This window comes from Elephas maximus, chromosome 27 (assembly GCF_024166365.1).
Source record: "Elephas maximus indicus isolate mEleMax1 chromosome 27, mEleMax1 primary haplotype, whole genome shotgun sequence".
In the NCBI taxonomy this organism is placed as follows: domain Eukaryota; kingdom Metazoa; phylum Chordata; class Mammalia; order Proboscidea; family Elephantidae; genus Elephas; species Elephas maximus.
In genome coordinates, this window is record NC_064845.1 from 9,762,247 (window position 1) to 9,789,886 (window position 27,640).

Here is a 27,640-nt window from a genome sequence, read left to right on the forward strand (position 1 = left end):
AATGCTTTTCATTGAAGCTACTCTTCAATATTGCCTTTAAAAAATGTTTATTTCTGACAGAATTCTCTTGTAAAAGAATTCTGGATTATTTTATAAGACATTTGTCTGCAAAAAGTTATCATACATTTAGAAAAGTATGAAATCAAATAGGAAACAAGAGGGAATTGAAGGGGTTTTCCTTTAAGGTCAGGGTAGCTGCTTATATCTCCTTGCTTCCTCAGAGTTGTAGGATAAAGTATTAGTTGTGGAAGGAACACATGTTTTATAACAATACTCATGCTGATGGTGATACACACATTGGTGAAATTGATAACTATGATGTCAAATCCATGTGTATTCACCTTCATTTAAATATACAAAAACTAACAACAACAACAACAAAAAGGAAATAATCCCTTAAAGAAAATGTTTCTTAATCTGGGATCTGAATATAGGATGAACCATTATGTAATGGAGTGTGGCTATCTGCCTACTCAGAAATCTAAAAAGGCATCTCTGTCTCAACCATAAAAGGGTTTAGTCAGAATGAATAATTGCTCCCAATGCCTTCAGGCTCAGCACAGAGGAAGCTGGGTGTTTGGAATCAGGTTTATCAACTTTGCTTACACTTGGCCATGGACTTCCTAATAGCCTGAGAAATCCCATTTTCCCACATGACCTCTGCAGGCTTTCATTCCGGCACTGAAGAGAATTTTTATTAATAGTAGCTCTGAATGGAGAAGAGTTCTAAAACTTTATAGCACAGAGTAAGTTTTCATCCATCACTGAAAACAAGTTGCTTTGGGGTCTGAAAACATATAACATATGATCTGGGTTAGAGGTCATAACAAATCACTTAGGTCAAATTGGCTGTGTTAAAACTGATAACCTTAGTACGTACCGATGGCGCTGTCGCTCACTAATAGTAGATTTTCTGACTTAGTCATTTAAGAAAATTTAAAGTACATCATGTCAGTATATTACATCCCTTCAAGTTTTTCATACTACCAGCCCATGCAGGGCCATAGCATTGCACTATCCCAGGGGTGCCATTCTCTTCTAGTTTATGTGAATGGCACCCCCTGGAGCAGTGTAGTGCATATTCTACCTGTACTCAGAGACCAGTGTCTTGGGCAAATAAAAATGCACTTCCATAAAATGTCTTCAAGAAATAATACATCATCATGCCTCACCTAAAACTTACCCTTTAGTTGGGAATAGCTAAGAAATTTCAGAAATTCTTGGGTGGTACAAATGGCTAAGGTGCCCAACTGGTAACCAAAATGTTGGAAGTTCAGGCCCACCCAGAGACGCCTTGGAAAAGGCCTGGCGATCTACTTCTGAAAAATCAGCTGTTGAAAACTATATGGAGCACATTTCTACTCTGACACACATGAACTGGAGCCGACTCAACAGCAGCTGGTTATTGGTTAAGGACTTTCAAACCTCAGTAACTCTAGCATTCCTCCTCAAAAAACTTAGTTGATTTCCTTTCCAACGTACATGAAAACTATTCCTGGGAACCTGAGTGTTGATTGTTAACAATACTATATTAGTTCCATTAGTCCATATTCATATCCAGAATGTGAAGGAAATCTTTGGAGAGAAAATATTTATTTTTCATTGCTTTTAAATCAACTGTAGCAGAGGACTGTAAACAAGATAAAGGCAAGAAATGTTGTTTTATCGATTTTTGTTTTTATAATAAAATTTTGGCATCTTTCCACTAGACCTCTGAGTACTTAGTTGGGTAATTTCTTGTTCTATTGCCAGGTCTCTTATTTGTGTCTATGGACAAAATATGAAAAGCACAATCCTCAAAGTAATCGTTATCAATGACATTTACTGACTCATTTAGTATAGGGCTCGGGAAGATTTTATGAGAGCTAGATTAGAGTTTTGAAGCCAGTGAGATCTGATTCATTTACATTCGCAACATTTAATGATAAACACCCAGCATAAAGAACAGATGAAAAAGCACTATCATTTGTGATTTAAAACTTAGCATTTACTTATATTTGAAAATCCTAAAGGAAACCCAAATACTAGTCACACTAAAAGTTAACACGACTAACCTAGTTATAGAAATAATTTCAAATTTGAGTGACTCTCCTCATTGTAATGGGAAGTTACTCCTTCTTTCATTTGATCCAATTGTCTTTAAAACATATTTGACTAAAGGGTGAAAAAAGATGTATACCACAAGTTAGTACATGTGTCTACGTGTATGTCATTGAATGAACATCTTAATTTATTATTATCTTTACCGAGCCAGGAAGTCTCTGATCATCTGGGAAATTCTTATACCAATTTGGTTTTTGATTGGCTTTTCTTATTATTTGGGGATACAGAGTTCAAATCAATCTAATGGTTTCTTTGTAGTCACTGTAAACACATCCACTGGGAACACAGAAGGAAGCAATGAGAGTTCCTGTGGCTTCATATTCCTGATATATTTTTGAGCTGCTTTCAAACAGTCCTGTTCCCAAGTCGGTCTTTTGGGACAAAACTAACAAAGTCATTCTCTGCAGCATTTTACCTGAAGTAAAGACTGCAAGTGGAGCCCTGGTGGCGCGGTGGTTAACAGCTTGGCTGCTAATCAAAAGGTCAGCTGTTCGAATCCACCAGCCACTCCTTGGAAACCCTGTAGGGCAGTTCTCTCTGTCTTATAAGGTTGCTATGAGTCGGAATCGACTTGATGGCAACATGTTTGGTTTCCCTATGGGGCAGTTCTACTCTGTGCTGTAGGGTCGTTATGATCAGAATCGGCTCGACAGCACTGAGTTTGAGTTTTTGGAAGGACGGCAAATACGGCCTTAGATGCAACGTTGTAGGGGTTACAGTGATAATAAAGTCAGACTACCTCTGATCTGGGGGTAATATTAAAAATATTTCACCACTGTATAGAAGAAACACTGGCCAATCAGGATGTAAACACTGAAGGAAGATCCTCGGGAAACTTCTAGTGTGCTAGCCAACACCCCATTCTTGCTGGATGGTGTGTTCTGGGAGTTTCTGGAGGGGTCCCCAGGGTGGTAGGGAGGGTGGAATCACATTGGTAAAATAGGGGAAGAGGCTATTTACCAAATGATACAAACATATTTTAATACTTTAAAAACCAGCTTGGCAAAGAAGTTTCCTGAATACAACCAAAAGCTTCAAAAGCCAGAGTCACAGGGACGGGGGTCTGGGGCCCACGGTTTCACGGGACATCTAGGTCATTGGCATAATGAAATGTGTTAAGAAAACGGTCTGCATTCCACTTTGGTGAGAGGCATCTGGGGTCTTAAACACTAGCAAGCAGCCGTCTAAGACGCATAAATTGGTCTCGACCCACCTGGAACAAAGGAGAATGAAGAACACCAAAGGTATAGGGTAAATATGAGCCCAAGAGACAGAAAGGGCCACATAAACCAGAGACTCCATCAGCCTGAGACTGGAAGAACTAGATGGTGCCTGGCTACCACTGATCACTGCCCTGACAGGGAACACTACAGAGAATCCCTGATGGAGCAGAACAGTGGGATGCAGATCTCAAATTCTTGTAAAAAGACCAGGCTTAATGGTTTGACTGAGACCGGAAGGACCCTGACGGTCATGGTTCCCGGACCCTTTGATAGCCCAAGATTGGAACCAATCCCAAAACCAACTCTATAGACAGGGATTGGCCTGGACTATAAGATAGACAATGATGCTCGTGAGGAGTGAACTTCATGGCTCATACAGACACATGAGACTATGCAGGTGACTCCTGTCTGGTGGTGAGATAAGAAGGGAAACAGGGACAGGAACTGGTTGAATGGACACAGGGAATGCAGGGTGGAGAGGAGGAATGTGCTGTCTCATTAAGGGGAGAGCAGCTGGGAGTGGATGGTGGGGTGTGTATGACTTTTTGTATGAGAGACTGACTTGATTTGTAAACTTTCATGTGAAGCATGATAAATAAATTAAAAAAACAGCATGGCGCTTCTGGTTTATAGAAGCTATCGGTCCTGTCCTTGGCTCAAACTTCTCAAGGATAATGGTTCTCCAAGTATGGACAAAAAATACCTTAAGGTCCCCAAGATCCATTCAGGAGATCCAGAAAGTTCACCCTTTTCCAACAATAAATCTCTGTGAAGTCAGATTTTATTCACACACTTGACACCAAAACAACATACAGCAACAGATTAAAATGGTGAAGCACACGTCACAGTGATTTGCAAAAATGTAAAGCAGTGCCAATCCTGTCAAAAAAATGTATCTTTGCTTTGAAATATATATTTTTTGTTAATATGTGATGAGTTTATCACTGCTTATTTTAATAAATCAATAAATAATAATTTTTAAGAGTATAAGGGGATCCAGAGATTAAAGAGTTTGAAAACGGCTGCTTCAGGAAATAAAATAAGAACTCTAGAGCATCAGAAAAGAGGGGCCTAAGAGCCCTAATCCCCTGAAGATTCTTGATTAAGAGAGTCCTGGTTGCCACTTAAAAGACTGATTAATAACTTTATAGTATCTCTTTAGAATATTCCGTGTTTTTCACTTATGCAAAAATATATCTACCAGCATATATTTATACTCCAATCCTTTGCTAATTTACTTATGTATATAAATTTTCCAGGGTTAGTTTATTACAAGGACATGTGTTTCACCAAAACTGTGCTAATAAAATTATCAAAATGTCACTCAGAAGAAAAGAGCTTTAAGTAATAGATTAAAATGATAATTAGCCTATCAATCATTATTTTTGTGGTACTTCTAAAATACTTGCAATCTACTGGTTTTGTATCTTAAGCATTTCCTCAGAAGTCCTTTTCACATCATCATTTTTAACTTCACTTTTATGAGAAAAGAAAGGTAAACATTAGCCTTCCCTTTGCTCTTGAGTGGATTCCGACTCATAGCAACCCTACAGGATAAGGCAGTACTGCCCCATAGGGTTTCCAAGGAGTGGTGGTGGATTGGAACTACTAACCTTTTGGTTAGCAGCTGAGCGCTTTAACCACTGTGCCACCAGGGCCCCAACATTAGCTTTAGTCTGTTCCATTATCTCAAATTCTGAACCAGCCCAAGCAAAGTTACCAACTTTCACCTTATCTAAGACAACAAGGATTGAAAGGTGCACCATTGTTTCATGTACCAAAAAAAACAAAGAAGCAAAAACACCACCAAGGAGGTTCTCCTGATGCATCTAGGAGGCCAAAGGGCTATACCTGAATGTAAAGGTAAATGAGAATCAAAACCAACCAACCGACATGGACACTAAGGAAAGTTGCACGTCTCCATCTTGACACTGGATGAAGGAAGGGGATTAAAAAAAAAAAAGACTCCCCTGAAAATTTGACCCATAGTCCTCACTTTGACTAGTGTTTCAATTCATGTAACAAGGGTGGTCAACAACCAAACCGAACCAAACCTGTTGCCTTCCAGTAGATTCCGACTGGGAGAAGCAAATACAATCGTCTTGTAAGATGCCATTGATTCATATAAGAGAAGAATAATTTTCAAAAGCGTTAAAATGTGGGGAAAAAATACACCACCACCACCAAAAAAAGTGTCATAGAATCAATGAAATATGGTAGTTAGAATTTACTGGTACATAAAAATTAAATATTACCTATATAGGATTAAGCTGTATCATATGCTTTATCGACCATGCTAGCACACTTTAAATTACTCTAGCAAGTACAATGTCAGGGAAAATAGAAGAAAAAATGTGTAATGATGGGCATGCAAAGTTATCCAACGTTCTTGATGTGTCTACTTCTAAAACTACAATCAAAGTATACAAAGTAACACATTCATCTCCAAAACAAGGTATTTTATAAGCATACTTCTAGTGAATGCCATTTCTTTTTTGAATGATTTCTTTTGTCTGTGTCTACATGTTTAGAATATATATTTTACCAACCACAGATAAATTACTATGGCCTCTTGATTTTCATATTCAATAGGAAAATCTATAGCTCTTAAACTGCAAGTTTTGAAAGCAAAGATTGGAAATACACCTTCAAAACATTTACATTGTCAGGTGTTCTGGGCTCTAAACTTGACTTCTTAATAGCTTCCACGCCGTAGAACACGTGGTACTTATCATGTTCTGAAAAAAAAACCTGGATTCTCTATACAGTGGCAGGGTGGCAGCTCTAATTCTGCATTTCCTTCATGTATACTGATTTAGTTTCCAAGAAATGTAGGCTTAGGTTGAGGAATCTTGTGGCATTTGGCATCTATCATGTGAAAGTAATATTGCAGGCTCTTAAGGAGACAGGAAGTGAGGTCTTAGTCGTTAGTGCTAAGTTGCATAATGGAGTCTCGGGGTTTTCTGGTTATGGCCTAAGATCCAGAGATATCTCTAATCAGTAAGTATTTGACCCAATTAAATTGGAAGAAAACCAAGTGTGTCTTTCTGGACCACAGATGTTTGGAATAGGATGGTGTGGTAATGTGTTATCAGTCATCAGCTGTCTTCTGGGGGCAATGGAACTGCCCAGGGATGCTCTAATCTACATGATAAAATTTACATGTCTAGGTCACCCCCGACCCCTTCTCTTTTGAACATAACATAAACTGCTTCTTTAAAGATGAGAATATTGAAATGCTCATCTTTTTTTTAGCTTTAGATGTTCAACGATGACTCTCTTTTTCATGTCTGAAGGCCATGAGTTGTAGATTATACAGTGCTTGAACACAGCTATGAACTTTTTCATGGGTTCTGAGACCTGCCTGAAAACACTCCAAATAGACAGCAGTCTTAGAACTGAAGAATGGCTACAGGTTTTGCTGCGAGAAATTCCAGCCTTCTTTATTTCCTTGCAACTGCTCTCTCAGTGTTGAAAATATAAAAAGCTGCGTTAAGTAGGATGCCTCTTAAATGGTAAACGGATGAAGTAGGTGCTTTGAATAGAAATACTAAATAAAGCTTCTCTGCTGAAATTATGGCCTTGGTACAAAATGGCATTTATTCAAGTACTTCAAACAACTTCTTTTCATTTCACTAAGAATGAAAAGACACACAGAAGCCCAGGCATTTTTTTTCTTGTCTTCTTACATTAAAAAAAAAAAACAAACGGAATCTATTCCCAAGTGGCATTGGATCTATATGCTTGCTTTTCTACTCTCCTGTATTAGAGGGATAAACGGATGAGCAACTGTTAAATAATTTTCCTTCACCCCAATGTAGAAAGCAAAACCCCACGTGTATCACCTTTTCTTTCTCCTTCTTGACTAACAGAAAATGTCGTACCCTATATATATATATGTATATGTTGTTGTTAGGTGCCACTGAGTCAGTTGAACTGCCAACCTTTTGATTAGCAGCCAAGCTGTTAACCAGTACTCCACCAGGGCTCCCAATATATGTATAAACATACTTATATATGCATATATATAACATATATCAGTATTATATATGCGTACATATAACATACATCAACACATTATTAATGTGTGGTCACATGCATAAATACACATAGATGTGCAAGTAGCCAGATCATCTCAATGGTAGAATGAAATAGATCTAAATTTTTAGTTTGCATTTTTCAAAGTGCATTTAACTCTCTCTGTTGATTTCACTGAAAATGTGTTCTTAAGTAATGATACCCTCATTTTATAACCATTACACAATTACAGACCAATTATTTGCAAATAAGTCTTTCTGTGAGTGCCTTTTGGGTTCCGGGCTTCTTAAAGACAGAAAACTTGATGAAGCGTAGAACTGAGACTGATTTTGAAGTCCTAAAATCCTTCTAGATTCATTTTATCCCGAACACGTTTATACAAACCAAAACCAAAGCCAAATCCATTGCCATGGAGCCAATTCCAACTCATAGCGACCCTATAGGACAGAGTAGAACTGCCAGATAGTTTCCAAGGAACACCTGGTGGATCTGAACTGCTGACCTTTCGGTTAGCAGCCGTAGCAGTTAACCACTATGCCACCAGAGTTTCTGAACACATTTACATAAGCCTGCTCATCACCCTCTTTGAAGCCATTTAGTTTCCACGGGACCCAATTTCACCATGGTCCCCAAAATCAGCTTTGATGCCCTTCTAAGGGGTGCCTGTTTCCAAATTTCTGAGCAAAAGTTATCACTCAGGACTCACCTCTCCTTCCCTGGGCCAAGGCCTCCCATTCTGGGTGTATTTGCTTTGATTCTGTCTCTTCTTTTGTCCTCCATCAGCGAATTTGCACAGTAAAGGCTCACTAGGGGCTGTGAAGATAAGAAACCAATTCCACATTAGCAAACCCCCCCTTAAAAACAAGGGATTATTGGAGTCACAGTAGCGCTTTGTAATGCATAACTTTTGAAGTAACATCTTGCTTCTGGAGAGATATTTGGCCCCCTTTTAGTCTCAGCTCTGTTGGCCGCTGCCCTTCTAAATAACTGGACTTCAAAAATGCACTGGCACACCATAAAAGAACATAACAAATATTGTTGAAAAATAATCAAATGAAGTGGAATGTGAACTCGCCTTAGAAGTAAAGAGGCAAACTCCTCCCAGTTATGTTAGGAACATATTCATAACTGGTATTTGTGCGTGGATAAATAGTCACACTTCAAAGTAACCGTGGAAATGGTAGAATTGTCCTCTGGAAGGAGATACTTAGGAGTTTCTTTCTAAAAAGGGAGTGATTTTGCTAAATACAACTAAATTAGCTTTGTTTTCTCATTAATCCTTTGCTATTTCAGACAGGCTAGAAGTTGATCATCCACCCAACCACTGTTACTCCATTTTCCCAGTAAAAACCTAGCTAGAAATTCCAGGGAGAACAATCATTAGACTACTAAGTAAACCCATATGATACAAAGGATGTGGGTGTAGCTGGTGGATTGGGTACTGGGGAAAATGAAGTGGTCCTGGATGGTTTATGTAAATTTATTTCCCAAAAGAACTGACCAAAACTGAAGTATGTCAGAACTCTTCTTTCAACAATGATATTGCAAAATGATTATTTTTAAGACACAACAGGGCAAAAAGTATATTCTTTCAGAATTGAAAGTTCCTTCCATAGCCCTTGTTGTTTGGGAAGGTTGCTACTTGTTACTGTGACCAGTATATTTAAAAATGAATTAAAAAGGGAAACTCATATTGGCCTAACAAACATGATCAGTAAATTAATATGGCTGGGAGGGCTTTCACTGTTGTCGTTGTTGGTTTATTTGCGTGACTAAACCAAATATTCATTTTAAGCTTACAGTCTGAAAACCAGAATGGCAATCCCTCCCTACTCTCTTCCCATCCCTCCTGCTGGAAAATGCATTCTATTATACAGTAACTGTGCTAATGTCCCTAATTCTTCACTCCTTCCTGCATCCTCACCCTTTACCATGTGATTTTATCCAGCACTTTCATTCTGACTCTTGGACTGACCCCATGTGACTTCTTTGGCCAATGGACTGTTAGCAATGGTCTCAAACAGAGGTGTGAAAAGAGTTGAGGCATTGGGTCTCCCTTATTTCGCTCCTCTCCCGTGTGATCATTACCATGCCAGTCTGCTGGAGGATGAGACATGAATGAAGGTAAGTCATGCAAAACATCCCAGCCAAGGCCATACTAGATCATCCAACACCTAGATCAGCCACCATCCAGACATGTAAGATCAACCAAGATTAGCAAGGGTGTTTATTTTAACCTGCAGTTGATGGCATAAAAATGTATGAGCCTAGGTGAGGTCTACCAAGTCCACCCCACAAACACATGTGCTAAATAAATTTGTATTGTTTCATTTCATTAAGATTTTGTAATTAATATGTGGCATTGTTGTCTTAACAGATAACTGACACATTTCCCCCTAATTCCCATTCCTTCCCATTCCCCTCTCCCAGCCATTCTGCTTGAATTTCCTAATGAATGAAGCTAAATAGCATCATAAAATCATGGGACTTCCAATTGTTTCGAAATCAATAATGGAAAAATACAGGCATATTTACGAAAAATATTTTAAAGTCATTTGGTTCTAAAAGGTAATGATATTTCACCTACCACTTCCACCAATTGTTTGTATTAACAGCACAACTCTGTTCATCAGTACTGGAGGAAACGGCTCAAAGGGAAAGAGGGGTCACCATTGACCAAGATAAATGAAAAATAAAATGTCTTTCCCGCCTTGTAAAGATAGCATGTAGGAACGTGTAAGTCATCCTGGCATGTGCTCTGTATTATATTTTTATGCAAATGTGTGTTTTCTATGTTTGTTTGCCAACCACACCCTCCCCCCAGGAGGTATTTTCATAAGTGTTGCTATGCCAATTTTTTTATGTGTTGTAAAAGAAAAAGAGCATAGCTGTTAACAAAAATACCTGGGGGGCGGGGAGGGCATGGTTGGCGAACGAACACAGAAGGCGCAGGTTATCTGTCTGCTCTAACGAATGCAGACTCTGGTGATTTGATGATGCTACCAAAATCACAAACGGGAAAGCCTGCAACTCGGAATGCCTGAAGACAGTTGGTGCTCTCACATTAGAAGTTATCTAAACTCTTACTCCAGATGAAAACATAAAGGCTAAATGTAATTACTGCACCTCAACATACCATGTGTGAGAAAATTTCCTGTATGTGATTTCAAAACTATACATATATATGTGTGTGTGTATATGAATGTAAGTATACACACACACACACACGCACACACGAACACACACACACACAATGTTTATTCACTATAGGGCATTTTCTCTCCTGCCATTTTAAATATTCAAGGAACATCCATCCATTAAAATAGGGTGGTCATGCTAACATGTGAGTTTATTTTATTTATTTATTTGCACCACCAGGGCTCCTTGTATTTTCTTTCTTTCTTTAAGAACTAGGCTTTAGATGAAGGTTTACAGAGAAAATGAGTTTCTCATTTAACAGTTAGTACACATATTGTTTTCTGACATTGGTTACTAACACCATGACTGGTCAACACTATCCCCTTCTTGACCCTGGGTTCCCTGTTACCAGTTCCCCTGTCCCCTCTTGTTTTCTCTTCCTTGCCCCTGGGCTGGTGTGCCCGTTTAGTCTCATTTTGTTTCATGGGCCTGTCTAATCTTTGGCTGAAGGGTGAACCTCAGGAATGACTTCAGTACTGAGTTAAAAGGGTATCTGGAGGCCAAACTCTTGGGGTTTCTTCAGTCTCCATCAGACCAGTAAGTCTGGTCTTTTTTAAACACGTGAATTTACGGCAGGCAGTAGTGCAGATTTCCCACAAAGGACAGACAAATCTAGAAACACCTCACATTTCCTGTTGTAAAGAAATTGGTTCAAATTTCTTATGAGGAGGGGTGTGAACCTTGTGTGACTCTGTAAAATGATTTTTCTAGCTACTAAATTCACACGTATATTTGCACAAGATTTGTTATGTTTTATTTATCAGTTTTATGGAGGTATCACTGACGTACGATAAACTGCACATATTCATAGCATACAATTTGATGGTAAGTTTTGACATATATATACACCCTGATGTAACCACCACCACGATCAAGATAATGAACACACCTATCACCCTCAAAAGTCAGCAGCTTACGTCTATTCAAATATATATGTATACACACACACACACACACGTTGTTGTTGGGTGCTGTCTAGTCAATTCCGCCTCAAAGCGATCCATGTGACACAGTAGAACTGCACTATGTTTTCTTGGCTGTCATCTCTATGGAAAAAGATCACCTATTTTCCCTTGATATCATAAAAAAAAAAAAAGGCTTCTATTATTAAGCTTATATATTTTTATTTAAAAAAAAAAACTTGCTTCTTTTGCTTCTAAAATCTTTACAGATAATTCCTAGACCTTTATTCTACTCTTCAGCTACAACACCACATTGATCAGTGTTTACAAAAAATCCTGGGTTCTTTTTATAAGTTGTAAATGTTAATTTTTACAAAATTATTTAAAGCCTATCTTTTATACTTTTGGGGGTAATGACTTGCATGAGTGTACCTTCAACTGTATGAAGTAGGGTTCTCTTTGTTGTTCCCTGAAGCTGCTTCATTTAAGGTACATAAGATACTCTCTGGTTCTAATAGTCTAGAATATACCGTATTGTATGCAAATTATGTGTTCCATCTCCAATTGTTTGCTGGTCGGGCTCTCCCCCCATCCCTGCCTGAGGCCCCCAAGGTATTTCTAGAAGCACCCTATGGTAATTTTTCCACAACATGGGGAAGAGGACTGGCATGGCGGTGCTTGGGAGGGTGCATCGTGGTGCAGGCGCAGCTGGCAAACAAACGCAGACAGCGTGCGATATTTGTGTAAAAATAAAGTAATATTGGCTTACCCCCTTTTCTTATAAATAATATTTTATTGAACTTTTGGTGAAAGTTTACACAGCAAGTTAGGTTCCTATTTTATTGTTCAGTGACATAAGTTACATCTGTTATGATGTGCCAACATTCTCTTGTGTTCTGTTTTTTTTTTTTTTTTTGTTTCCAGTACTGTAGTTTCCCTGCCCCCTTATCTTCTCATCTTTGATTTTGAGTAATTGTTGACCTTTTGGTCTCATACAGATGATTTTTAAGTAGTGCACCGATCTTACAGGTAATATCCTTTGTTTTGTGTGTCACTCTGCTATTTCACTATAAGTTCACTAAAAGGTGATCACAGGGGATAAGATTGGTCCTAGGTTTAAAGAGTGTCTCAGGGCAACAGTCTCAGGGAGTCTTCTGTTCTCTACTATTCCAGTTTGTCTGGCTTTTTTTTTTTTTAAAGAATTTGAGTTCTGCTCCTCATTTTTCTCCCATTCTATCTGGGGCTACCAATTGTGACCATGGTGAGAATGGTCAATGGTGCTAGCCAGGTACCATCTAGTTCTTCTGGTCTCAGGATACATGAGATTGTGGCTCGTGTAGACTTGTTTCTCTTCTGAGATTTTGATTACCTGCTTACTGTTTTGCTCCTAGTGTGTGGAAGCCAGTAGTTGTATCTAAGATGGCCCCCGACAAGCTTTAAAGACCCCAGATACTACTGACTTTACTAGAATGCAGACTGTGATTTTCATGAAGTGTTTTATGCAAATAGACTGAGTTGTCCCATGAGACTATGGTCCTAGCTTTTAAACTCTGAAAACCAATTTTGGAATGTGTTTGGTTATATATGAGTAATATCTGTATTTGTGCTTTCAATGAATACATGGGCCTGCACTCACCTATGTATACACCTGTACCTACTGAAATACCAGTATGACTCTATCCATCCATATGTGCTCAAACACTTGTTTTTACCTTGGTTGTGCTGTGTTCACTACATCTACATTTGGCGGCAGTTTTCCCATCATGAAAAATCACAATTCTCTATGATCTAAAGTGTACTTTCCCCTCCACCCCTCCACCCCTCTTCTCCCTGGTAACCACTAACAAATACTGGTCTCTATGCATCTATTCTTATCTTCTTATAAAACAGGAATCATACAATATTTGTCCTTATATGCTTGACTTATTTCACTTAACGTTATGCCCTCCAGGTCAATCCATGGTTATGTTTTGCAGACTCATCATTGGTCTTTATGGTTGCATAGCATTTCTTTGTATGTATGTACCACAATTTGCTTATCCATTCTGCTGCTATCATGAATAAAGCAGCAATGAACATAGGTGTACATGTGTCTGCTGATGTCCTTTAGTTTTTTTTAGGCCTATTAAAAAAAAAAAAAAAAGGAGTGGGATTGCTGGATCACAGGGTAGTTCTATTTCTGGTGTTTTGAGAAAGCACCATATGGTTTTCCATAGTGGTTGTATCATTTTACGGTCACACCAGCAATGGATAAGTGTTCCAAACTCCCTACATTCTCTCCAACTTTTGTTTTTATTGTTTGTTTTTAATCACTACCATTTTAGCCAGGAGAAAATGATATCTCATTGTCATTTTCTTTCTTTTTTTATTATGCTTTATACGAAGGTTAATAAAACAAATTAGTTTCTCATTAAACAATTAATAGACATATTGTTTTGGAACCTTGGTTGGCAACCCCACGACAGGCCAACACTCTCCCCTTCTCGACCTCGTGTTCTCCATTTCCACTCCTGCAGCTTTCCTATCCCTTCTTGCCTTCTTGTCCTTATTCCTGGTATGGTGTGCCCATTTAGACTTGTATATGTAGTTGAACTATGTGTATTATTATTTGCTTTATGTGCCTGTCTAATCTTTGGCTGAAGGGTGAACCTCAGGAGTGACTTTAGTACTGAGTTAAAAGGGTGCCTGGGGGGCACTATTCTTGTTGTTTTTCTAGTCTCTGTCAGGCCATTAAGTCTGATCTTTTTTTGTGAGTTAGAATTTTGTTCTACACTTTTCTCTAGCTCTGTCTGAGACCCTCGATTGTGATCCTTATCAGAACAGTTGGTGGTGGTAGCTGGGCACCACCTAGTTGTGCTGGACTCAGTCTGGTAGTGGCTGTGGTAGTTGTGGTCTGTTAGTCCTTTGGACTAATCTCCCCCTTGTGTCTTTGGTTTTCTTCATTCTTCCTTGCTTCAGATGGTGTGAGACCAGTGGAGTATCCTAAATGGCTGTTCACAAGCTTTTAAGACCCCAGACCCTACTCATCAAAGTAGGATGTAGAACATTTTCTTTATAAAATATTTTATGCCAATTGAGCTACATGTCCAGAAACCATGGTCTCCAGCCCTCAGCCTCTCGTTGTAGTTTTGATCTACATTTCTCTAACGGATAACGGTTGTGAACATTGTTTCACACGAGTGTCGGTTGCGTAGATGTCCTCTTCAGTGAAGGTCCTATTCACGTCCTTTGCTCATTTTGTGATTGAGATGTTTGTCTTTTTGTTTTTGAGTTGTTGCAGTTTTCTATCAATTTTAGAGATTGGACCTTTATCAGGTAAGTCATTTCTGAAGATTTTTTCCCAGTCTGTAGGTTGTCTATTTACTCTTTTGATAAAATCTTTCGATGAGCATAAGTTTTTAATTCTTATGTGGTCTCATTTATCTATTTTGTCTTCTTCTAGTCATGCATTTTTTGTTATGTTTGTTATCCTATTTTTACAAAAGATTAGGCCCCATAGTTTTCTCCTAGGAATTTTATAGTTTTACATTGAACACTTAGGTCTTTGATTCTTATAAGTTTGTGTATGTGTGTGCGTGTGTGTGTGTGTGTATGGTGTGAGTTATGGGTCCTGTCTCAGTTTTCTGCAGGTTGCTATCCAGTTTTATCAGCACCACTTATTAAAGAGATTGTTTCTGACACTCTGAATGGACTTTGACCCCCCGCATCCCAAATTATTTGTCCATACATGGCTGTAATTCTGAGTTCTCAATTCTATTCCACAGGTCTATGTGTCTATCATTGAACCAATACCAGGAAGTTTTGATTACCATGGCTGTATAGTATGTTTTGATGTCAGAAGTGTGAGGCCTCCTGCTTTGTTTTTTCTTCAATACTGCTTTGGCTATTCAGGCTTTCTTTCCTTTCTTATGAAGCTGGTCATTAGTTTTCCATTTCAGTAAAGAAGGTTGTTGGCATTTGTATCAGGATTACATTGTATCTGTAGATAGTTTTAGGTAGAATTGACGTTTTTGCTGTATTATGTCTTCCAATCCATGAGCAAAGGATGTCTTTCATTTTTGTAGGTCTCTTTTAGTCTCTTAGAGTAGTGTTTTCTAATTCTCATTGTATAAGAATTTTATGTCTCTGATTAGGTTAATTCCTAGATATTTTATTGATCTGGAGGTTATTGTAAATGGTTTTGTTTTCTTGATTTCCTTTTCAGAGTATTCCGTTAGTGTAGAGGAACCCAAAAGATTTTTGTGTGTTGATCCTATACCCTGGCATTGCTAAATTCTTCTGTTAGTTCCAGTAGTTTTCTTGTGGAATATGTAGAGTCCTCTGTGTATAGGATGGAAGCCCTGATGGTGCAGTGGTTAAGAGCTTGGTTGCTAACCAAATGGTCAGCAGCTCGAATCCACTAGCCAGTCTTTGGAAATCCTATGGGACAATTCTACACCATTCTAGCGAGTCTCTGTGAATCAGTATCTACTTGACGACAACGAGTTTTTTGTTTGTTTGTTTTATTTTTATGTATAGGACCATAACCATATCATCTGTAAATAGAGACTTAGTTTTACTTCTTCCTTTCTGATTCGGATATTTTTTTTTCTCTCTCTCTCTCTCTTTTTTTTTTTTTTTGTCTTATTGCTCTGGCTAAGACTTCCAGTACAATGTTAAATAAGCCTGGTGATAATGGGCATCCTTGTCCTATTCCCATTCTCAAAGGCGCAGCTTTCAGACTTTCTCTGTTGGGCATAATGTTGGCTGTAGGTTTTGCGTATATGTCCTTAATTATGTTGAGAAATTTCCCTTCTATTCCTATTTTGCCGAGATTTTTTATGAGGAAAGGGTGGTGAATTTTATTGAATATCTTTTCTGCATCAATTGATAGAATCATATGGTTCTTTTCCTTTGTTCTGTTTACGTGGTGGATTATACTGATTGATTTTCTAACGTTGAACCATCCTTGTAATCCTGGTATGAATCCCACTTGATCATGGTGTACGATCTTTATGGTATGTTACTATAGCCTGTTGGCTAGAATTTTGTTGGAAATTTTTGCATCTATGTTCATAAGAGATATTGGTTTGTAATTTTTTTTTTTTTCTTGTGAAGATCTTTGCCTGGTTTAGGAATCGGGGTTATGCTGGCTTCAAAGAAAGAGTCTGGTAGTGTTCCTTCCTCTTCTATGTTTTTGAAGAGATTGAGTACGATTGGTATCAACTCTTCTCTGAGTGTTTTCTGATTTTTCTGTTTTTCTTTATATTTGGCTGTTTTCTTGTGAAAGTCTTTTTGCTTTCTTCCTTCTTCTGTATGTTTTTTCTTGGTGATTTCTTAGTGGTTACCAAATATATTACATTACACAATTTACAATTGCCATAATGTTTAACTTATGATTAACAGTTAGTATATAACATTAACATAATAAACCTATACCTTATATGTTCCTCCCTGCCCCATTTCTGCTGATGCATCTCCATTAACATCAATAAAAATATACAACCTATATTTGATAAGTTTACTGTGTGCTTATTTCTTACAAACCTGATGTTGTATTGCTAGTGGGATTCAATTTTTGAGTTTATTTCTTGAAAATATCATATATTTAGTCCTTATGATTGGCCATGTTGTTGTGTTTTTTGGGGATCTCTCTCTTGTTTTTTATTATCTTTTTTTTTTTCCAGGTATGGATATGGGTATTTACTTAATGCCCTTGCCTTTCCATCTGGATACTCCCTTGAACAATACTTGCAAACCTGATTCAGGAGTGGCAAATTCCCAGAACTTATGTTTGTTTGGGAATGTCTTGATTTCCCCCTCATTTTTGAATGACAACTTTGCTGGGTAAAGGATTCCTGGTTGGCAATTGTTTTCATTCAGTATTTTATATATGTCATTCCATTGTCTGCTGGCCTCAAGAGTTTCTGGGGAGAAATCTGCACTAATTCTTATGACAGACCCTTGGTATGTTATGCTGCATGTTTCTCTTGTTGTTTTCAGAATTCTCTCCTTGCCTTTTGTTTTCAAGAATTTTATTAGCATATGACACAGTGTTGATCTATTTATGTCTTTTCTGATTAGGATATGTGTAGCTTCCTGTATTTGCAGGCTTGGTTCTCTTTTCAATTCTGAGAAATTCTCTCTGATTACCTCTTGGAAAATTATTTCTATTCCTTTATTGTTGTCATGGTACTCTGGGATTCCAATAATTCTAATGTTAAATTTCTTAATTGAACCCCATATTTCCTTTTGGGTTTGTTTGTTTTTCATTGTTATTTTCTCTTGAGACTTCATAAGGTTCAGTTATTTTGTCTTCTAGTTCATTTATTTTGTCTTTTATTTGTTTGACTCTATTGTTGATATTATTGAGTGTTTATCTTACTTTTTTTAATTCGGTTGCTTTATTCTTCAGTTCCAATGCGTAATTCTGTTTTTTTTTTTTTTATGTTTACAAATTTCTACTTGACTGTCTCGTTTTATCCCTCCATTTGTTTCCTAATGTCCACCAGATCATTTCCTGTGTGCTTTTTGCTTTCTTTAAACATATTTAACACCATAGTCTGAATAATTATCAACTCTTTGCATTAGTCTGGCCTCCACAGGAGAAATTTCCTCTTCTTCATGTTTTGCTTTTGATTGCTCCTTCTGTTGTGATTTTGTGTGTTTTAATATTTTTGTTGAACTTGGGCCCTTTTGTTCTTGTTTTTTTTTTTTTTTTTTGGTTGCTGCTTTGTTTTTACTTTAAATTTTGTACTCTGGTTTTTGTTGGAAAAGTTTCTGATTGAGTGCCCTGGTGGCACAGCAGCCAAGTGCCTGGATGCCAATCAAAAGGCCGAGGCCTGCATCAACCACCTGCTCCATGGGAGAAAGTTGTGGCAGCCCATCTCCACAAAAACTCACAGCCCTGTGAACCCCAAGAGGCATCTCCAATCTGCCCCACAGGGTCCCTTTGAGTCAGAATAGACCCAGTCACAGTGTGCTTGGTACCTTCTCCTCAGAACCAGTAGAGGGCTCTCTTGTCTTTAGGCTTTTTCAGTGTTGATTCAGGAGTTCTGGATGCTTGATCTCTGGAATTCAATAAACATGCATGGGAAGAGATGGGGGTTTAGCTGGTTGCAGACTCTGATGTAAACAGTGGGGCTCAACTTTCTTCACAGGGGCCCTTCATAGGCTCTTCCAAGGTGTCATCCTGTGGGCCAGGACCCAATGGTTTCCCTTTGTATTGCTGTCTGTCTGAAGTATTCCATTGCCCTGCTGCCCTTGCAGTTCCCCTTGTCCCAGCGCCCATTCATCTCAGGCCTCTGTGAGGTTCAACAGCACTCTCTTGCAGTGCCTTGGTCTCCCTTCACTTTCTCCAGTTGTGAGGTCCATGAACTCCCATGGCCAATTTGCACCATCTTAAAAAAAATCGAGCTGTAGCTTCCTCAGATTAGCTTCCTTTCTGTGTTCCCTGTTTGAGGTGCTGCCTAGTCCCTGTCCCAAAGTGGCTGTGATTAGCAAGTGTTCCCGATGTTAGCGGGTAGGCTCTTCCAGCTTCTGTGCTGCCCCTGTTCCTCCTCTCTCCTGCTTCTAGACTTACCTCAACTCTCCAACACCTCAGGTGCCACCCAGAGTTCTGAGATCTCAGTGTGCTTGTGTTTATTCATTGTTCAGTGGGTTAGTTGCTGGGGCAGTAAATGGGACTGTCTACTCACTTTGCCATCTATCTCTGCCCCCTTGCCTCCCCCTTTTGTAGTTCATGTTTCTATAAACTTTACCACATATGTGGGGGTGCACTGAATCATCAGGCATGCCATCTCTAGTGTCCGCTATCTAGGTTTAATGTCTGGCTTCCTGGCTTACTAGCTGCAAGACACCAGGAAAATTATTTACCATTTCAGTGACTCATTGTCCTCATACAGAAACCAGTAAACCAGTTACCATCAAGTTAACGCCAACTCATGATGACCCCACCTGTGTCAGATTAGAACTGTGCTCCACAGGGTTTTTAATGGCTAATTTTTCAGAAGTAGATCACCCAGTTCTTTCTACTGAGGTATCTCTGGGTGGACTTGAACATCCAACCTTTTGGTTAACAGCCAAACATGTTTAACTTTTGCATCACCCAGGAATTCCATTCATCATATATAAGATGGGAATAACAATGTTAACTACCTCATAGAGTTGTTACAAGGATTAAATAAATTAGTGTATATAAAGGGATTAAAAGAGAAGATGGCACATAAGTACTAAAAGCCTATAGCTACAATTGTCATTATTGCTTAACCTCTCTATTAACCACTGCCTGTCACTGCCCTGTTATCAGCTGTGAAACCTAACCACTTGTCAGTCGGTGTCAAGCTTCACAGTGTTTAGTCAGTTAGACTTTATTTTCATCAGATCTGTTCCACCTTAACTCCATGGAAGTTTGGCCACAGAACTTTCGACTATACTGCGGAGGAAACAGGGATAAGGGGCAGTTCCACTCTGTCCTATAGGGTTGCTATGAGTTGGAATTGACTCGACGGCAACAGATTTGGGTTGGAGTTGGGTTATGATGGCAAAGCAGGTAGGAGAACAATGTTTTACTAAATGCATTAAAAAAAAAAAAAAAAAAACCCAGGAACAAATTTTCAACTGTGCCATTACAAAATAATAATAATAACAATAATAAAAAGATGGGTATATATCCATAATATTATCCTTGAATTCCAGGTCTGTAATTCTGATTGTTAGTTCCCCAAAGGAGAATATTTCATGGAAAGGAGAAGATAGGACACTAGTAAATTAGGTGAAATAATATGAATAATAATATCTAGTTTTTTGGGTGATTCCTAAACACCTGCAAGATAAAAATTGAAATTCTTAATCAAGAGCATTAAGGGTCCCTCCCCTCAATCCTGTCTTTCATCAGTCTCCTCCCACCCCATGACTGGCTTGCAGGTCCTTCCCTCCTGCCTGCAATTTCCTTTCTCAGCTTTCCCCCACACACGCCCTCCGCCCTCCGCCCTCCGCCCTCCGCCCTCCGCGTGGCAAGCTAGTAATCATCCTTCAGAATGCAACTCAAACGTCACCTTCTTTGAGAAGTCTTCTTTGACCCTTCCCCTGCTTACCTGGGGTGAAACTATCTCGGTAGACTTGCACGGTTTCAACGCTTTCTGTTTGTGTGAAATAAGTTCTTTGAGGGTAGCAATTAACTTCTAGGCTTGAGGATACAAAGTGATTACAGCAGACATCAGGGTGAAGCTTGTGCGTGTGTGTCTGCCTGCGCACATGTGTGTGCATACCATTAACAGCATTCTGCACGTGCTGTTAGGTGCCGTTGAGTCCATTCCTACTCATAGCAACCCTATATACAACGGAATGAAACACTAGCCGGTCCTACAACAACCTCACAGTCTAGGATATACTCGATATTTTTGCCAATACCATAATTCTGTACATTTAAAAAAAAAAAAAAAACCATTGCTGTCGAGTCGATTCCAACTCATAGAGACCCTATCGAACAGGATAGAACTGCCCCATAGAGTTTCCAAGGAGCACATGATGGGTGCAAACTGCGGACCTTTTGGTTAGCAGTTGTAGCACTTAAGACACTATGCCATCGGGGTTTCCAATTCTGTACATAGGTATATATAATACTTGAAATTGATGATATTCAGGGTACCGTATGGTCCACAGACCAGTAACAAATACAGGATCTTGTAGGAAATACAGACTTTTGGGCCCCTCCTCAGACTGACTGAATCAGAATCTGCATTTTCACAAGGTCCCCAGGTAATATGTTTGTACATTAAAATTCAAGAATCACTACTCTGATTACGACTGGCTCCTTAGCTGAAGGAGGAATACATTTTAGATGGTAAACACGAAATCTTCTGAATAATATGATTTCAGTAGCACAGAAATATTATACTGCCTACAGTTCCCGTTATCACAGGATTCTGGTGCCAGTTAATTTTGTTTAGTCCCTTTTAACAGCAGTTAAGATAGAGACTAAATGAAGACGAGGACTTTGCGGAAGTGAGATGCTATTATAAGCTACAGACTGTAATGTGTTAAGAGACATTATGGTCTATCATGTAAACGGGGAGTATTTAAAACATAATTATAACAATGCATGGCGATAAAGTTGCACAGGGATTGTGAATAAGTTAATTACTGTTTGCTTGCTTGGTGGAGTTTTGCTGCTCTTCTGAACTTTGTTTTAATCATGAAACATCCAATGCATAGACTTATTCTATTATCCAGTGGCATATGGTGCTGGGGCATATAGCGGCAAACAAAACAACAACAAATATTTGTAGTAGGAAATTTAATGTAAAAAATTTTATTTTGACTTTGTGTTTAAAACTTAATGCATCTTCAGTTTTATAAGCCCTGGTGGCACAGTGGCTAAGAGCTTGCCTGCCAACCAAAAGGTCAGCAATTTGAATCTACCAGCTGCTCCTTGGAAATCCTATGGGGCAGTTCTACTCTGTTCTATAGGGCCGCTACGAGTCAGAATAGACTGGACAGCAATGGGTTTGGTTTGTTTTCTTAAGAATGTTCTCTAACATCAAATTATACAAGTAGTAGTGACATGGGTTTTAGCTCATCTATATCAATAAAAAAAAAATTTTTTTTTTTTTATATCAATAGCAGAGTCCCTGCTGTTCCTTAGAGATGCTGAACATTTCTTATTTTTACCATTTCATTCATTGAAATTCATCGAGTATTTATCGGGATCGTGGTGACGACTTCCTGATATCTCTTCATTAAAGCTGTCTTACTGTAACTAGCTGGTCTGGTCCTTTAAAGATTTAATATACAAATTCCTCATCTCAGATAGATTATAAATCTTACTTCAGGAAAAAAAAAAAAAAGATAAGGTGAGAGGGTTGGATCGAGAGGATGAGATAATGGCAATAAACCAAAAAAAAAAAAAAAGAAAAAACCCCGTTGCCATCAAGTTGATTCCGACTCACAGCAACCCTATAGGACTGGGTAGAACTGCTCCATAGGGTTTCCAAGGCTCTAAATCTTTATGGAAGCAGACTGCCACATCTTTCTCCCTAGGAGCGGCTAGTGGGTTTGAAAGGCCAAGCTTTCAGTTAACAGCACAGCCCTTAACCACTGGAGATGAGCTTATAAGATTTTGGACTGAGGGTAGAGGAGAAGGTTAAAGAGTTAAAAATATACAAACAAGAATACCAAGGAGCTGAAGTTAAAATGTGATAAAATTTTGATCCAGAAACTACCTTTTGTTTTGTTTTAATGTGTGGACTTGAATTAGTTTTCAATTATAACAAATAAAAAACCCAAAACTACTCCTTTGAGATTCTGGGTAACTTACACATTAAAAATCTCTTCATCCTAATTGACTAAAAAAATTATATTAATTTAAGAACGTTAATCAAACTCAGTAACATTTTCAACATATTCATTCATTTAAAACAAAACAAAACAAAAACTCAAGGCCTATTCAGTACCTAATTTGTGCTGGAACTACCCTGGACTAGGGATGTTTTTAGGTCCAGTTGAGGCAGTTTTGAATCATTGCGACCCCACGTATAACAAGATGAAACACTGCCTCATCCTGCACCGTCCTCACAATTGTTGCTGTGTTTGAGCCCATTGTTGCAGCCACTGTGTCAATCTATCTCTTTGAAGGACTTTCTCTTTTTTGCTGACTCTACCAAAAATGTTGTCCTTCTCTAGGGACTAGTCCCTCTCGATAACATGTCCAAAGTATATAAGATGAAGTCTCCCCATCCTAGCTTTTAAGGAGCATCCTGGCTATACTTCTTTCAACACAGATTAGTTCATTCTTTTTGCAGACTATGGTACATTCAATAATTTTTTGCCAACACCATAATTCAAAGATATCAATTTTTCTTCAGTCTTCCTTATTCATTGTCCAGCTTTCCCATGTATATGAGGTGATTGGAAACGCCAGGGCTTGGGTCAGGCACACCTTAGTTCACAAAGTGGCATCTTTGCTTTTTTTTTTTTTTTTTTTTAACACTTTAAAGAGGTCTTTGCAGCAGATTTGCCCAATGTAATATATTCTTTGATTTCTTGACTGCTGCTTCCATGGGTGTTGACTGTGGATCCATGATGCTGCTTATTGGTCTGGTTGTGAGGATTCTTGTTGTCTTTATATTGAGGTATAATTCATACCGCAGACTGTGGTCTTTGATCTTTGTCAGTAAGTGCTTCAAGTCCTCTTCACTTTCAGCAAGCAAAGTTGTGTCATCTGCATATCAAAGATTGTTAATGAGTCTTCCTCCAGTCTTGATGCCATATTCTTTACGTAGTCCAGCTTCTCAGATTATTTGCTCAGCACACAGACTGAATAAGTATGGTTAGAGGATACAACACTATGCACACCTTTCCTGATTTTAAACCACGCAGTATCCCCTTGGAAACACTTGTGGGATAGTGGTTAAGTGCTATGGCTGCTAACCAAAGGGTGGGCAGTTCAAATCCACCAGGCGCTCCTTGGAAACTCTATGGGGCAGCTCTACTCTGTCCTATAGGGTCGCTATGAGTCGGAATCCACTCGATGGCAGTGGGATTGGTTTCTGGGTTAGTATCCCCTTGTTCCGTTTGAATGACGGCCACTCGGTCTTCCATTTTATGACTAGGAATACTCAAACCCACTGCTCTTGAGGCGATTCGGACTCATAGCGACCCCATGGGACAGACTAGAACTGCACCATAGGGTTTCCAAGGCTCTACATCTTTATGGAAGCAGACCGCCACATCTCTTTCCCTTGGAATAGCTGGTGCGTAGCTGAGTGATTAATCATTTGGGCCACCAAGGCTGTCATGTATGTATTTCCAGATGCAGAGCTAGCAAGCCCCAAATTTAAACCATAATTTACACGCCAGAAATTACCTGAATCTTATTACACAGAATTATTACATATTTTAGAGTTAGAAAGCCTTTTGCATATGGGAAAAGAAGCTATTTAGCTATATTTCCTTTTGACTCCTAGAATCTTGTTTGCGACTTAATTATGTTTTATGAGGTATAGTTATTTTGGATAGTTCTTAGCTGTAATAAGATTTCATACTGGAAGGCATAGAGCCTCTGTCTGTTATATGATCCTGAAGCTTATCTAATTCAAAGTCTTTACTTTGTTAATGAGGGAAATAAAGGTTTAATGAATTACCAGTGAATGCTTGGTACGTGGTGGCAAATCACACCCAGAACTATGTCCTCCTGATTTCTAAGTCAACGAATGTTATCTCCAACTGCTTACCTTGAACCTCATTTATGATCATAAGTAAAAGAAAACGAATTCAAAGCTGTTCTTGTGATTGACTTTGTTATTTTGGGTTGGGGCAAAAGATTCAGTATTCATTAAAATACGATTACAGTGGTTCTCTGGCCACAGGTTATGATTAGAATGAAAAACTAAGCGACTAATGAGATATTTGAAAATGATCTATTCTGCCAGTCGAATAACATTTTGGTTTAAGAGAATAAGCAAATAACTTGGCCTATATTTAACAAGTCTCAGATAGATGTTTATCCCCTTTATTTAAGCCAAAGTCAGCAAAGGAATATAAACCAAAAAGTGGAAATAAATAAAAAGTTAACAATACACTGCAAAGAAGGCATAATTTGCACCTACATTCCCACTTTCTGCCCTCAGTAATGGACCAACGCTTATATTTAGTTTCATACATGATTCTCTACTATGGGAAACAGCCTTACAGTAAAGGAAAATGCCCCAAAGTGATAATAAAAGCAGAGAGCAGCTGTTTGTCTAAAAACAAGACAGAGCAAATTGCTTTTTGATAAATCATATTATGGCCTAAGTAATTATTTCAAGCTCCTCCCTCTATCTGAAGGATTAAAACACCATTTTTTTCTTTTTTTGTAACAATTCTTTTCATATAGGAAAATACAGTTTTGAGGAAAAACTAAGCCCCATAGGGAATAACTAACATAACAGAGGAAGTTAATGTCTCAAATAGATGAGATGCAAACCATTCACTGAAGGTTAAATTAGTTTATTTCATCAGGAAAAAACGACCAAGACATTTTCTTTGCTGGATGGAGACAACATTTTGACCCTAAGAAAATGGAAAGTACCAGCACTTCCAAGAAGAAATTAGCTTATCACCTATCTACCTGTGTGACAGATTGGGGAACCTCTATCAGTTGGAAGGCAAAAGGTCAAGAAAAAGGTTTCTAAGATGGAGAGTCTTTAAACAATAGAAGAATCTTAAATATTGACTATATTAATTTCCTAGCGTTGGCGTCACCGAGTACCACAAAGTGGGTGGCTTAAAACAACGGAAATTTATTATCTCACAGTGCTGGAGTCCACAAGTCTGAATTCAAGGTGTCATCAGGGCTCTTATCTCACTGAAGGCTTTAGAGGGAGATGCTTCTTTGCCTCCTCCTAGCTTCTAATGGTGCTGGGCAATTCTCGGCATTCCTTGGTTTGTAGATGCATCATTCCCATCGCTGCCTTTGTCTTCACATGGGGCTCCCCTCTGCGTGTGTGTCTGTGTCTGTATCTCCGCCCTTTTTATAGGAAACCACTCATATTGGATTAGGATCCACCTTACTCCTGCATGACTTTATGCTAATTGATAATATCCTCAGACCCTGTTACTATACAAGGTTATGTTCATAGGTACTGGGGGCCAGGGCTTCAACATATCTTTTTGGGGGACACAATTCAACCCATAATATTGACCAAGATGGGGTATATCTGGTTCCACCTCATTTCTCCCTTCTATTTCCACAGAGCTGTGCATTGACCTCTATTAGAGCACTTTGCATACCATATGTAATACTTATAGATTATTATATACTGTGTATAATATGGCCTTTTGATTAGAAAGAGGTACAAAACGAAAAAACTATAGCTTTAATTACACAGTGCAGATACTCCTTTGAGAGGCAAAATGAATACACAAATAAATGGAAAAAGGACATTATACTAGTAGCAGATCACGTGCCAACGAGTCCACTCCAACTCAAGGTGACCCCACGTGCCACAGTAGAACTGTGCTCCACAGGGTTTTCAGTGGCTGATATTTAGAAAGTAGACTGCCAGGCCTTTGCTCTGAGGTGCCTCTGGGGATTAGAACCTTCAACTTTGCAGTTAGCAGCTGAGCGCATTAACCACTGCCAACACCCAGGGACCTAGGACATGCATGCTGTTGTCGTTAGTTGCCATCGAACCAATTCTGACTCATGTGGAACCTCTGTGTGCAGAGTAGAACTGCTCCATAAGATTTCCAAGGCTGGGACCTTTCGGAAGTAGGTAATGGTTAAGCACTCGACTGTAAACTGAAAGGTTGGCAGTTTGAACCTACCCAGAGGGCATATAAAAATAAAAAGTAAAAGATCCCTCTTTACCATCCCCCCTTTCTTATTATTCCTTCCGGGCAAAAATATATAAATAAATATCTACTGATTTTAGGCTTTTTTTTTTTTAACTCCAGAGAGGGCAACGTTAATTGCATGTTAATTTTGTTTGCTTCTTTAGCTTAATTATATATGAAGAACTTTCCATATGAGCCCGTATTACCCTTTCTACAGGCTGCAGCGTGTTGCAGTGTAATCATGATGTACCATAATTTATAGACGTCCATCAATAGGGGACCAGCTAAATCTCATTAAATTTCCGTAATGCATTTCCATGTTCTTCTACACTGTTATGAGAATTTGACTGGATTACTGTCAGGAGCAGCACCCACTTCACCTTTGCCTGGCATCCACCCCAGTGGCCTCAAAAAGTGGCCGACGGCAATGCATATTTCATTCTCTGTGGACCAAGTTACTAAGTAAGTGCAGACAGATAGACAAAACAGCTTCTTAAGATGACGTCAGTTAATGAAATTTTAAGGGGTTGGAGAGTTGAGTGGAATCTTTTCCTCTTACAACGGAGCATATAGTGCCTTCATTTCCATATTTAAATATTACTAACCAGTCTACTTAGGAAAAACCCCAAAACAAAATGGCAACAAGAAAGAATTCCAAGTTCTAGACCCAGGTGTAACACTAATTTCATGTTCATGCTAACTGACTCAGGAAAAATAAAAACAAATGAAAGGGGAAAAGCTAGAGAGGAATCCTATAATGAAATACACTGAGATTCTTTGTAGTATCCACTTATAATCTTCCACCAAGGAAGAAAACACATATGCACCCTCCAACTGGGCTCAAACTCAGGCCAAGAAAACATACCTCAATTTCTCACA

At 38.7% G+C, this 27,640-nt stretch overlaps 1 protein-coding gene across 9 annotated transcripts in view; it reads right to left on the bottom strand.

The window, feature by feature from the left end:
* RBMS3 (RNA binding motif single stranded interacting protein 3) overlaps positions 1-27,640 on the bottom strand; it is an 817,329-nt gene that overhangs the window by 168,080 nt on the left and 621,609 nt on the right. For all 9 annotated transcript variants that reach the window (XM_049870948.1, XM_049870956.1, XM_049870954.1 and 6 more), the window contains exon 7: positions 8,071-8,177. In XM_049870948.1, coding sequence (XP_049726905.1) covers positions 8,071-8,177 — 107 coding nt within the window. The remainder of the gene's footprint in view (positions 1-8,070; positions 8,178-27,640) is intronic.